Source organism: Triturus cristatus, chromosome 12 (genome assembly GCF_964204655.1).
Source record: "Triturus cristatus chromosome 12, aTriCri1.1, whole genome shotgun sequence".
Lineage (NCBI taxonomy): Eukaryota > Metazoa > Chordata > Amphibia > Caudata > Salamandridae > Triturus > Triturus cristatus.
In genome coordinates this window covers 293,307,767-293,321,394 of record NC_140595.1, presented here as the reverse complement: position 1 = coordinate 293,321,394, position 13,628 = coordinate 293,307,767, and the positions used below count along the sequence as shown (strand labels likewise).

Here is a 13,628-nt window from a genome sequence, read left to right as displayed (position 1 = left end):
CCAAGAACGTGCAATGTCAGTACTTTTGTTCATTGGAGTTTCCAAGACATCTCTTGCGTTTCCCCTAGAGTGGACCTCGGGATTCCTGTATGCCTCCCCACAATACCTTTTCTGGCCTGAGTTCTGAAGAAGATCAGGACCGAACATGCCTAAGTCATCATATTGGTCCCAGACTGGACACAGAGCATGTTATGCAGAGCTCGTGGGCTTAAGTATCTTTCCCCCGATCAAGCTGCCCCAACGGGAGGAACTGCTGTTGCAGCAACAAGGCAGGGCTCTGCACTGGGGCCTTCTCAATCTCCTCCTTCGTGCATGGAGATTGAGCGGCATCAGCTGAACACCTTTGACCTTCCTCCAGAAGTGGTTGTTGTCATCAAGGCTAAGTTATCTGATGTTCTGTTTGTTTTGTCTTTCGCCTGGCAAGGCTTTGCATTGTTTAAGTCACTAGTCGTGATGCATTTTTGAAAAGGCTACAACACTTGTTTCCTCCCTCATATTTTTTGTCATATCACAATAGCACCTTAACTTGGTCCTTGTCAAGAATTCCTGTCATGCGAGGGGAGGAAAACGGTAACCAGCGAAACGGACTACATCTCCCAGGATGCTTAGCGGTTGAGAGGTTATGTAAACAGGAGAGCTGTTACATAACTCAAGGAAAACACGCCCTTATGTAAACAGGAGAGCTGTTACATAACTCAAGGAAAACACGCCCTTATGTAAACAGGAGAGCTGTTACATAACTCAAGGAAACACGCCCTTATGTAAACAGGAGAGCTGTTACATAACTCAAGGAAAACACGCCCTTATGTAAACAGGAGAGCTGTTACATAACTCAAGGAAAACACGCCCTATAAAGGGAGGAACCGGGAGGTACAACGCTGTCGGATATTGTGTTTACACCGACGTACCTGCTTAGTGAAGAGCAGTGTTCAGGAGTGGTGCTCCAGTAAGGCAAGAACGGAGGTAGGTCGAGTCGTTACTCCCTGGGCCGTGTCTTGCCCCATCGTCACCTGTGAAGGACCCGGAAGCTCTACCGGATAACCATTGAGCTTCGCTTTTTGACTCGGCTGAGTCAAAGCGCAGTGGCGCTTTTGCTGGTTGGAGTCGTAACTCCCAGCCCGACCAGAGATACAGGGACTGCCAGCTGTAACGCACACCAGGAGGTGTTTGCCGCGTTACAGACTCGGAAGTCCACAGGATCGATCGAGCGGCTGCTCTCGGTTCAGTCTTCTTTGCTTGTGATTGGGGTATCGGTGACGCATCACCAGGAGGTGACTCCGCGTCCCGGTGCAGTCTGAGGAAGAGGTTGAGCAGCTGCTCCCTTCAGGTAGAGACCCCGGCTGGGTGTTTCCCTGACTCCTCGATTCTCCCCAACACTCTTCGTGCCCCTCACAGCCTACCGATTGGCATTGTCGGCCATTTCATTTCTGCCCTCTGTTGGCATACGCCGGGATCGGCGTATATGCAGAGGACGGTTAGGACCATCCGTGCTGTGGGCTGGTAACGTACTTAGCCTGGAGGATTCCAGTGACTATAACCTTTGTTTATTCCTTGTATTATTTTTGCCTTCATTAAAATAACTAAACCTTCACAAGTGGTTGCGTTCTCATTATCGTGTCTGTTAAACGATCCTGAGACGTTCAGGGCGTTACAGTCCTCACATTTTTGAAGTGCACTTCTTTTGAGGTTCTTCAGAGCTGCCTTCTGTGGCTTCTCACCCTCAAGACAGTGTTCCTCACCGCTATAACATCAGCATGGTGAGTCAGTGTGCTGCAGGCTCTCTGTGTCCATCCACCTTACAATACATTCTTCCCTTGTAAACTGGTTCTATGAACACGAGCATCCTTGCTGAAATTTGTGCCGCTGTTTCACATTGGTCAAACCATCATCGTTCCAACTTTCTATTCTCCGCATCACCCCTCAGAGAGAAGGAGAGACTCTCATCGCGTGGACCCAAAATAGCATACAAAAGAACACCAGGTGGGAAAAAAGCTCTTTGCAGAGTTTGCTAGAGCAAAAAAAGGCAAGGCCATGCAGAAAAGGGCCATCTCTCGCTGGAATGTACTCTGCATCAAGATCTGCTATGTAGTGGCCAAAAAGCAGGCCCCAGAATAACTGGTGGCTCATTCCACCAGGGTCAAAGTTGCTGCCTCTGCTGTGACACATGGTATTTCTGGCCTGGAAATCTGCCTGGCAGATACTGGGGCATCACTCCATAGGTCCACGAAGCACTAATGTCTGGACAGCCAGGACGGCATTATGAGAATTTTGCCCGCTCGCTCCTACAAGGTTGAGCCAATTTACAGACCCACCTCCTAATAGGTACAGCGCTGCTATCTATTCAAAAGGTGAGAAATCTGCTCTTTCTATTAGAGACTCAATCTAACACAGTTCCTCACCCACCACCCTCTCGCCATACCACACCCATTGTCCCCTTTCTGTGAATTAGGCTCTATCCATTATTAAGATCTCAAGTCGGTTAATGCCAGTTTGCTATTGGGGCTCTGTGCCTGGGGGCACTGACATCCTCGAAAGCAACTGACATCAGTGCGTGGGGATAGGATCCTATATCAGTCCTGCATTTCATTTCTGGAGCCGTACACTGTGGCACCGCCGGGTGCCACCTACTGGCAGGCAGAGGCACTGCTCAAAAGTTTTCAGATCCAGTCTGTCGCATGTAAAATATTTAAAATGTGAGGAATTTGCAGTTAGATAGAGTATCTACCAGAAAGAGTTTTACCAGATATAAGTAAATTGTTCATTGTGTAGAAAATGCTGTAGCCACACAATCGTTTTCCTGTGACCCTGCTTTTAATATCCTTGTAGTGTAGAGTAAAGCTACTTAACTCCATACATTATGTGTTCCAGCCCACATTTTACTTAGAACAACACGATAAACTCGCAACTTGTCCTAACATACCTCTGTTCCTTTTTTCAGAGGTTTTGCAGACCAAATTCTTTCCTAGTGCTTTTACAGTTTGAGAGTTTCGTACCACATAGGCTGTGTCTCCTGGATTAAATAAAACCTGTGAGACATCATCCCTCCTTTACAAAGAAAGGGTAGAGAGAACAACCATTTATGTCTCAGCACAAATTAAGGATTGAATGCTCCAGTGATCCACAAGGAAGTGAGATCTGCTCAATAGCACGTCATCCATATTTCATACTCTGGGTGTGTTTTTTTTAGATGACCACCATTGCTAATGTGCAGGGTTGAAACCATCCATGAATCTTTATTTTATTTTTCCTTAATTGTTCTCTGACTATGTTTCTCTTTTTCTTCCCTGGTACTTTCCCTTCCTCTCTTTTCCCAGTGCCCTCAGCCAGCATGACCCGCCTAGTCCGCTCCCGCACCGCTTCACTCACCAGTGCTAACTCCATGGACGGTGCTCGTCCCAGGACCTGCACCCACTCAGAGAGCAGCGAAGCTATGGGGCAGATCAACCACACCATGGAGGTGTCATGCTGAAGTGGTATCCAACACGTCCCACCAGCGGTGGCTTCCTTCTCTGCAAACACCACCGCATCTCATCATCTAACCATCTTCTATGCTCTTTCCTACAACTATTTTGTCGGGTCGCTGAGTTTTGTAATTTTTGGAGTTGCACTTTGTCAATATCCTTTATCCTTGTCCAGGGAGGAGGTCCAGTCTGAAGGCTGAGGAACTGGATTCACAGAAAGGTGGTGGTTTGGTTTTCTAATCCTCCCCGCCACACTCCATCTGAGCTTTGAAAAGTTATTTTATCCACAGGTATCTCAGTTTTTATCACGTGTAATTGATTAGTGTTTAGATAATAAATAACTTTGCTAGTGTGAAGCACGATGAAAATAATATGATAGATCTACGACGGGGGTTTCGTTGTCAGAACGTAAACACGTTATTGAAAGTCAGAGAAGTACCCTGTAGTTGACCTTATCAAACAGTTTCATTGATCATTTGACCTTATTGTTTACTGGACAAGCTACAAAATGGAAGATGAATATATATGTTATGCACAGAATGAGCACTGGGGCAGCAAGGACTGGGGAGCCTGTCTTAATTGTATTTTAAATGCGATTGCTGCAATACAACAGCAGTATTTCCTGATTTGTCAAATATTTTATTTAGGTTGGTCTCTATTAACAGAAAATATAAATGGCAGTTTTTCTAAAACGTATTCCATTTGTTTTTAAATAATTTAAATATGTACTACTCTGGAAATAACCCTAAATTAACTTTTTCATTTTAAGATTTGGATTCAAGGGGAAAACGGCATAGCCTAAAATGAGAAATGGTCTGTTTCAAGGCAGGCCAGGTTAATTTCAGATGGGATGGGGATTTGCCATTATAGTCTTTTTCCGGTGTATTTGCTTAAATGATTTAGTTATTTTGTTTTACTAGAAAGGTCTCTTAAAAGTATGAATATGTTCCAAAGAGAGTGGGATAAGTCACCCTTGAACCCCAGCACAACATCAGAGAAGGGAAATTATATTGTTGCAAGGACTTCAACATGAGGTTGAAGGAACACAATGTCCCTTGCTCCAGTTAATTTTATGATACCGTTGCTGTCACACACGTCATGTAATGGTTACTGAGGCACCAACAAGCATTAATTACTGGTGTTCTGATCCCATGGAGCCAAGAAGTGGGGAATGCAGTCTTTAGTCACCTTCTGGGACGGCCACTGGCTCTCTTGTTTTCATTCTAGTTAATAGCATTTGTTTTGGAATACCACTATTATACGGGCCTCGTGTGTGATTGGATTAGTCATCTCCTCAAACACCCAACCTTATCAAACCTGTCACTCTCTGCTGTACTAAATATAATGTAGCAGCCACCTCGAAATTGGAGATTTCCAAGTCAACAGCAGCAGGATACCTTGCTGAAATAATAGTGAACAAACATAAAAGAGAAAATATTTTTATTGAAAAATGGTTTATCTTAAATCCTGACATATTAGATGCACTTTAGGTTTTGTTCTGTTATTGCATAAACGTTTTTTTAAGGAAATGTGTAGACTTTCAGAGTGGCCGTTCTCTTTGAATAGAACCTTAAATCTTGGAAGCTCAAGATGGAACTGGAGGCTTCGAACGAAAAATGTTTTTAGAGTCATATGGTAGATCATTTTGCTAATTCAGAGTAGGAGATTGCTTGGGAAACGTCACGCTACCCTGTTGGCACTTACAGCGAAAGCAGAATAGGAAGCACTGAAGCTGGTTAAATGTGGCACTGCAACACCTGTATTGCTGGAAGGCACAATTACAATTGTTCCAAACTGCACAGATCTGTTCACGTGGTCTCGGGGGTGGGATTCATGGTCTCGGAGTAGGATTAGTATGTATATACTACTGAAAGCAACTAGTTGTGATCTTTGCAACTGTCATTTGTGGTCTGGTATCCTCTGAAGGCATTTTAAAGATGTTTTCTCTAAGAATCGACAAACAAGGGAAGCCAACATGGTCATGGAGAGGGGGTACATTGCTGCAAAGCTTTTATCTGTGTGTTATGGTCAGCTGATCCAAAATGGCTGAAATGTGGGCTTCTTTCCTCTTTATATATTACACAAGAATATTAAACAGCATAGCCAGCATAGCCATATGTACTATAAGCCCTGAATTCAGAAATAAAGTAAAAGCATGTGCAAGTATATATGCAGATTACCCTAAAAAGCCTCAGTCCTAAAAATTCAGTTATGTCATTTTCCTGAATAATATCCATTATGTTTCCACTCGTACACAAATTATTGAATGGCCCAGCTTGTGGTGTGGAGCTTCCAGCTTAGATTTGCACAAAGCTAGTCAGGTTAGAAGTGCCCGGAGATACTCAGAACATGAAAGCTTTGTCTGTGTCTGTTTGCGTGTGGCATTTGTGTGCCTCTGTCACATTGCTTAACCCATCTTGCATTGCTGCTTCTTCGTATTTGCTCTTTATAAAAGGTGTGATGTCAAGTAGGAGCGTAAAGCGAGACAACGTGATAGAAGTCCTGTAATCCTCTATGTTTGTCAAGTTGAGATCCATGTCCAATGACTGTGCACTTATTTAAAAAAATAAAATAAAGAATCGTTGAACAGGAGTGAGCTTGAATTCCGTGTCAGATGTTAGAAACATCTATTTTTTGACAATTTCCAGTCTTTGTATGCCCCCTTTCTAAAAGAGATAGTATAATAAAAAGTTGACTGGAGCATGTTCAGGACACCTGGTTGTGTGACTACAATGATGGGTGCAGGTTGTGAATTTTTTCAGGCTTTAAGTATAAGAAAATTGGTATGTTCCTCAAAAAGCAGAACCTGGAATTCTAGTTTTGCTATTTGTGTAAAATGTGTGGTAATGTAACTTCAGTTTCTTTACTGGTGCGCTTCAAGAAATTCGAGAGCCTCGTATGCTCTCCTTGAAGAGTATGCCACACTACCTTTCCTTCACTTTACACTAGCATTCTAGTGTATCCTGACTGGCAGTGCAAATTCCAGCTGGGTGATTTGCAGTGGCAGTTATCTGATTTTGTATGTAAGGAGAGAACATATCTCAAATATTTGTCCCCTTGGGTGCCCTAATACAGTTATGTGATAATTTCTGAACGGAAATGTCCCTAGCATCAAAATGTTCTTTATTGTCATTTGGTGGTGTAAATCATAAGTTCTTGGATGTGCCTTAATGTGTGCTTAATTCTGTGACTCATGGAGTACAGTGTTTTATAGATTTTGTTGGCACGTTCCACACTTATTTTGTGGTTAAATGCTTCAGACAACTAGTAACTGGCTATAAGGGAGAAGGACTAGTCAAGTCCAGAATGACTTTATTTCAGCTCAGAGAACCATAAAAAGATAAAAGTTTAAAATACAATGCATACAGAAATCACAGTAAGAGTTACAAGGAACACTTTGTAAGCTGCAACTATATCATATTAAGCTTTTACAGAAGAACAATGTAAACAACTGACTGTAACCCTAATAGTCTCTATACAGATTCTTACTGATAATGCTTTCTGGTTGCAATGGAACGTCCTATATAATTAGCTACTAAAGTACAGATTTCAGCAGTAGCCAGTGACAGTAAAAGGTTAAAACCATCAATATAGGAACAAGGGCGAATTTTTCCTTAATAATGGGAGCAGAAATCTAGTTCTCTCTGATTTATACAATGTGCAAAATAATAGTGCTTTGAGCGGAAGCATTGTCACATGAGCATGGCATAAGCTGTTTGACCAGCCTCCTTGGTGAGTAAATGCCAGCAAAAAGACAACGATGCATAAAGGAAACCTGGTTAAATAAAAGCGGAACTGGGACTAAATAGAGAACGATAGATACAATTGTGCAGGGGCAGGAAGCAAGCAGGGGAGTCTCCCATATCGCCATGTTGGTGACTAATAAGTCTATTGTCCTTGGAACAGTACGTCTCCTTGATAATACTTTTGGCATTCAGGGGAATTCCTTCAGGGTTTCCAAACCAATCTCATTGTATTTTCTCCTGAAATATTGAAACCATGGAATCTTTGAAACATTGTCTGATTTTAGTCAGTCTTTGATAACATCACATGAAAACGTTAAATCCTCAGAGGTCCATTTCTTGACCTATAGGAGCAAAGGGGCACTTCCTATACAGTCTTCTATAAATTCTAAACCAAGTTCTATATGGCAGAATAGGGTAGGTGCGCTTTTTGGGAGCATCAGTTATCTTTTCATAAATTTGTTTTCCATTACTATAAGCTGTTGGCTTTTAGCGTAGCCCCAAAACCCAGATCCATATATGGCAATAGAAAGAATCTTGGCTCTATAAAGGGTAATTAATTCCTTCACAGGCGTATGCCCCCATTTGCAAGCAAAACGGAATAGTGCATCCACCGCCCTACTAGTCAGCTGCACTCTTAAAGTTAAAAGTGGTTCCCATGTCAACTGATTGTAAAAAAGATTGCCTAGGTATGAGAAATTACTGACCTTTTCTTTTTTCGTACCCCGCACAGTAAAGGTTTTAGTTTTAATTGTTTTAGGACCACATACAATTGTGTATGATTTGATAAAGTTTACTTTTAAATCAAGAGAGGTCACAACACCGGTAAACGCATCAAGAGATTTCTGCAAACTCATATCTGTCCTTGCTAATAAAACCGTGTCATCTGCACAATATAAAAGCGGGACAGTTTTATTGCAGATTTTGGGAAAATAAAGTTTCTTACTTAATAAGAACGCCTCCAGCCCATTTTCATAAATTAAAAACAGGGAGGGGGCTAGGATGCATCCTTGTCTGACTCCCTCCGCAGAAATAATTGAATGAGTTTTGTCCCCATTACTACCATATCTAATTGTGACTGTGATACTGGAGTGAAGCCTGCGGAATAGGGTTACTAGCGCTTTTTCCACACCCATGCCTTCCAACATAGCCCCTTATTTATCTCGGCTGACAGTGTCAAAAGTGCTAGATAGGTCCATAAAGACCAGATGGATAGAGCTCTTCGGACCTAAAGTGCTTGTTGATAATTACAGATGAATTAAGACATTGCTCAGTTGAACTCCGCCCTCTCCTAAAGCCATATTGAGTATTGTACATGATCCCATTTTCTGATGCCCAGTCTTCCAAGTGTGCAATGAGTACCCTGCCCAGAACCTATGGCATCCCGGGTCACTTCTTGCACCTTTTTTGAAGACCGGGACCACTATTGCTTCCTTCCATGATGAGGGCAATGGTCCAGTAATGGCTGCTTTGAAGACATTCGTAAGCAAGGGAGCCCACAGTTTAAGATTATTTTTAAAAAGGTCAAGGGGCACCCCATCAGGGCCAGAGGCTTTCAGACAAATGCCCTGTGATAGAGCAACCTCCACCTTGTCCACTGTAATGGATAGACTTACTTAGGTGGCTAAGGGTAGGTCAATGACTATTTCCCCTGGGTTCGTCTTCTGGCCCCCTAAGTAAAGGATGAAAAATGACTGTAAAATGAGCTTCCCAGGTTTCCCTAGGATCAGTGAGTCTATCTGCCTCACCTATTCTGTAAACAATGGGCAGTTAATTATTTCCCAGAATTTTGGGGAATCTTTGAGTGAGCCAGCTTGTTCCAGATCCTCCCATGCCATATTCCTTAATTCCTTTTTCCTATCTTCAGTCACCTTTTTGTATTTATTCCTTGTGGGTTTAATTAGCTCCCTGGCACAGAGGATATTACATAGTGCACTTTTTAATTCCTTGTGGGCTTTGGAGCATTCTGTGTTAAACCATCGCGCTTGAGTGATTTCTTTTGGGTGACCTTCCTGGTCAGCCTCTGTGCTACATCACCGCAAAATAGCTCCAACGCCCAAACTACTTCTGCTGGGAAAGAATCTAAGTGTAAACATCTGTCTATTAGCTTATAATTACTTATAATAGGATCTTCCTCACAATTTACTGGTTTTACATGTCCCCAGTTCAGGCTACATCCTTTGTTAGGGTTAAAATAGATTGGGCGATTATTGACACATCCTCTATTTGTTTGCAGGCCAAACGAAGCAATGAGAGGGTAATGATCACTTGCACAATTTGGCTTGACCTTGAAAGTGGTAAAATGCTTTAACATTAACATAAAAACAATCGAGCTGGCCCTACCTCTGCAAGTGAAAGTTGGATGATCCAAAAAAGGTTTACAACCATAATTATTTAGAAAGCTTAAATTATTGGCCATAAGTATAGAATTTAGTGCATCACCCTGGGGAGAGTGAGTGAAATGAGTTCGAGCCTCCCCTCAATATTTTCCAACCCACACACACTCTAGAACTAAACTTACAAATTGTACAAAAAAAATCCCCAACCCATAAAAGACATAATGGTTGCCATTTCATGGTGGCGTGGTAATTTTCACTTGCAGGTACCCTATTACTTGGCAATTCCCTTCATCACAAATGTTATGGTACCAATTTACGAATAATATTTTATCCTTGGCCAGGCCTGAAATGGTTATTAGTTGAAACCAATGAGATACAGTTATACATTTGACTACTATAGATCCATGTTTAACTGCAGTAAGCACCATAATACCACCCGTAGGTCTCCCTGATGGGGATTGGGTTGCGGGAACACAAAAGGAACGGTAGTTATCAGTAAAGAAATCATCTAAAGACCAGGTTCCTGTAAACATAAAAGGTTGAAGCCTTTAATGAAACCCATCCAGCCCTTATTTATTCCCCAAGTTAGAGCGAATGCCTGCTATGTTCCATGATAGAATTTTAAAGTTTTCCATGACAACAACTGCATGCTGAGCAGGGCCCTGGTTTAAGTTGGCAGGCACCTCAAACATGCCCTCACTGGAGTAACCTCCTCTACATATGCATTTACCTCCTCACGTGTCATACCCTGTAAAGGTTTACCTATGTTGGCCAGGCTTCCCTCATCGCCTGGTTGACAAAGCAAATCCTGCAGTCAATCAATATCTGTTAGTCAAGAAAACACTTCAGAGATATTTGACAGGGTAATAGGCTGGGAATTAATAGAATTGTCTTGTTTGGGTCTGGATTGATTTTGCCTTTCTCGGGGGTATAAGCCCGAATGGGGAGGATAAAAGAACCCTAGGGGATATGTCCTTATGGGACCATTCTTCTCTAACAAATCCTTAATGCGTTGCAACACAAAGAGTGTACATCTAGGGTCCCTGAAGGTGAGGACCACACAATCACCCCCCACAGATTACAGGTGTGTGGCCTAATCAGCCCACCCGCCGTGCCATAATTATATCATCAAGCAACTTAGTCTGGCAGTTTATTTTGCTAGTGCACCAATTGGTAGATTTATTTATAAGGCTTTGACAGTCTTCATGCGACTCTGATGGCAGTGGGGGGACACCAGCTAATACCAGTGTATAGGGGGTGCAGTCAGGCAGTAGGCTTAATACATTTTGTGAACCTTACCCGCCCCGTTCAGTAGATGAGAGTGGTGGGCAATTAGTCCACCCGGTCTGACCAGAAATGTTACCCCCTTGGCACGCCTCCCGTGTTGTCCTAGATGGAACTGTTATCCAGGGATCCTGATTAATCAGAAGAGTAGACTTATTGGGGCCAGCTACATTGGAAGTGGGGGAGTGTGTGATGGTTAAGGGGTGATTCTCTCAGCGTAGGCGGCGTCATGGTTATCAGTGTGGGTGGCAGCATCCCTTACCTGGGTGGGTAATATTTTATTTTTAGAGTTCCTCACGACTAGACAGAGCTGGTCTTCGATGTGGCCAGACGTTCAAAAATAGGGTTCAAGGCCTCTACTATCATTTGATCTACATGGGAGAAGGAGTAGAACACTGTAGATCGTTTTAATCAGCACTTCCTATAGAATACATAAAATAATTTGATACGTTTTTATATACATATATTTTATTATGTACCCCTGCTCCAATCACAATTTTACCCAGTTGCAGATGGCTACCAGGATAAACTAAAATATTTGAACTGTCAGTTAAAAAAATCTCCACATTTCACAGTATTGTAGAGAATATCATATGGCTGCTAAATTGGACTGATCTAGTCATTCTCCTAACCCTCACCAAATGTAGTTGTTTCACACTGTGGTTCACTCACAACAGCAGGCTGATAGTGATTCAAATGACAAACAGATAATTCAGAATGTAATGGTGTCCTTCATTGCAAAAGAATTGTAGCAAGATTGCCTGATCCTTCATTGAATTACCACAGTGCTGTAAATTACCATTCGGGCATGATATTTCCTCAGTTCAAACAATAGCTTTGCAGAGCAATCTTCTATTTTGGGAGGCTGTATTACAAGAGTACAGCATTACCAAGGTCTCCATTTCAACGGCCTGGTGTCAGTTGCAAATATTGTAGATGAAAGCCAGCAAATCCACGACCTGCATGTGTTGTCCTCTTTCCAGCAACAGATGAGCACTGCCCAATGACTGCTGGTGTTGCAACAAGAAGCACGTGAATGGTATCTGAAGTGCCTCTTTTAGAAGCACAGTGTTTATACGTAATTCCATCATTATTCCATAGCTGCGTCATATGTCGTATCTGTTGTTCCCCACTCCTTTAAAAAGACCTAGCAAAAATTCTTAAGGGATTTAGTCTGAAAGGCGAGACCACTTGGAGTTAGTTTGATTGTTTAAATTGGTTGACTTATTGTGATAGTGGATAAAATGTTTAACAATAACACATGCAGTATAATTCTGAAGGGGTCCTTTTACTCAATGAGTGTCATCAGAACCAGGCCAGTTGCTGATAATTGTTTTTTCACAAAAACAATTGCCTTTAGCCACTGCAATTCCAGCCTTGCTTATGCTTAATAAGCACATAAGGATAGGCTATTAGGCCAAATGGAGATCGACACAGGTCTAAGGTAATTACACTTGTGTATGAAAGCAATCATTGTGTAAATTCCACCATCCAGTACATGAACCTCCTTCCCCATTATAGAGTTCCACATTCCTTGAATTGGTAAGCATCCATAGCTCCATAAGCAGCCTGTTTAAGTCCTCTTTTCATTCATCATTTATCCACATTTTTCTTCAATGACAAATAGTTGCTTGAAGGAAGAGTTGATTAAAAGACCCTGTTGAAAAGTAATTGTGCATCTGTGTGCAGTTAATGGCTATGTGCACATTATGAGGCTAGCAACATTGAGTTGTTTCTAGAAAACCATGCCTCTGCAGCAGAATATATGGCCCTATTGCTATGAAAGGACATTCTACAATCTAGTTGAGACCCAACTCTTGTGGTGACTGATAGCACTAATCAGTGTTTTGGAAGTGATTAGGCCATGATCATTGGCTCTAGTGTTTAAGAACTTCCTAGTAGCAGATTGCCTGCACAAGGTTATAGATTCTTGCTAAAAGTGTTCAAAAGTACTACCCTCACTAAACATGCGTAGTGTAAAACCATGGTTTCATTACTTCGATTATAGCAATGACTAATGAATGTCATTTAAAGAAATAAGATGGTTGTAAGAAAGTTGTTGCCTTGTAGAAGAATGTTCCAAAGGCTAGGTGACATGGGATATTGGACTGTAAGTGCTAAAGAAGTGTGTGACCTACTATATACAGGAAATTAATGCATTGTTTGGGAACATGTACGCATAGACGAAGAGTTTTGTTTACAAAGGAAAAGGATTTCTAGGGATTGGAAGTGAGTTGGGACCTCAAAGAGGATGAGTGTTTCACTCCATCCAATGCATTCATCTGCTTCCCTTTCAAATGATAAACAGAAAGATTAATTAGTATATGACCAGCTCTACACAATTTGAATTGTAGGTCCTGTATCAAGTATTTCCACACTAAAATAGGAGAAACCACAGTGAGCATTTCCACGCAGGGAGGTTAAAGAAGAGGAAGTATTTAATAATATGCTGTGACAGCATGAATGTATATTTCTGAAGGTGCCAAACATTTGTAGGAAGCCCACTTGTTTAACAACATCCAGCATTTGGTCATAAGACCTGTCTACAAGATGGTATTTACATTTGAATACCTTGCCTGACTGCATACATACATACATAGTTTCTTACTTGATTGCTTTAGAGACAAAGGAGATGAAGAAATCCACTTGACATATATATCATAAGGCTAGGGAGTTGGATTTAAAGCCTGGGATGTACGGATAGTTAGACAATTGGGTACATGGTTTAAGAAGCAATGTCTTGAAAGGAGTAAATGACCTGGAAAGATCTAGAACCTGTTTTGTACTTGTCTTTTGTTATT

General features: G+C 41.8%; 1 protein-coding gene across 8 annotated transcripts in view; it reads left to right on the top strand.

Moving 5' to 3' along the window:
• Positions 1-6,053, top strand: part of NDRG4 (NDRG family member 4) — an 885,840-nt gene extending 879,787 nt beyond the window's left edge. For all 8 annotated transcript variants that reach the window (XM_085637547.1, XM_085637545.1, XM_085637548.1 and 5 more), the window contains one exon: positions 3,315-6,053. In XM_085637547.1, coding sequence (XP_085493673.1) covers positions 3,315-3,469 — 155 coding nt within the window. In that variant the 3' untranslated portion in view covers positions 3,470-6,053. The remainder of the gene's footprint in view (positions 1-3,314) is intronic.
• The last annotated feature ends 7,575 nt before the right edge of the window (positions 6,054-13,628 follow it).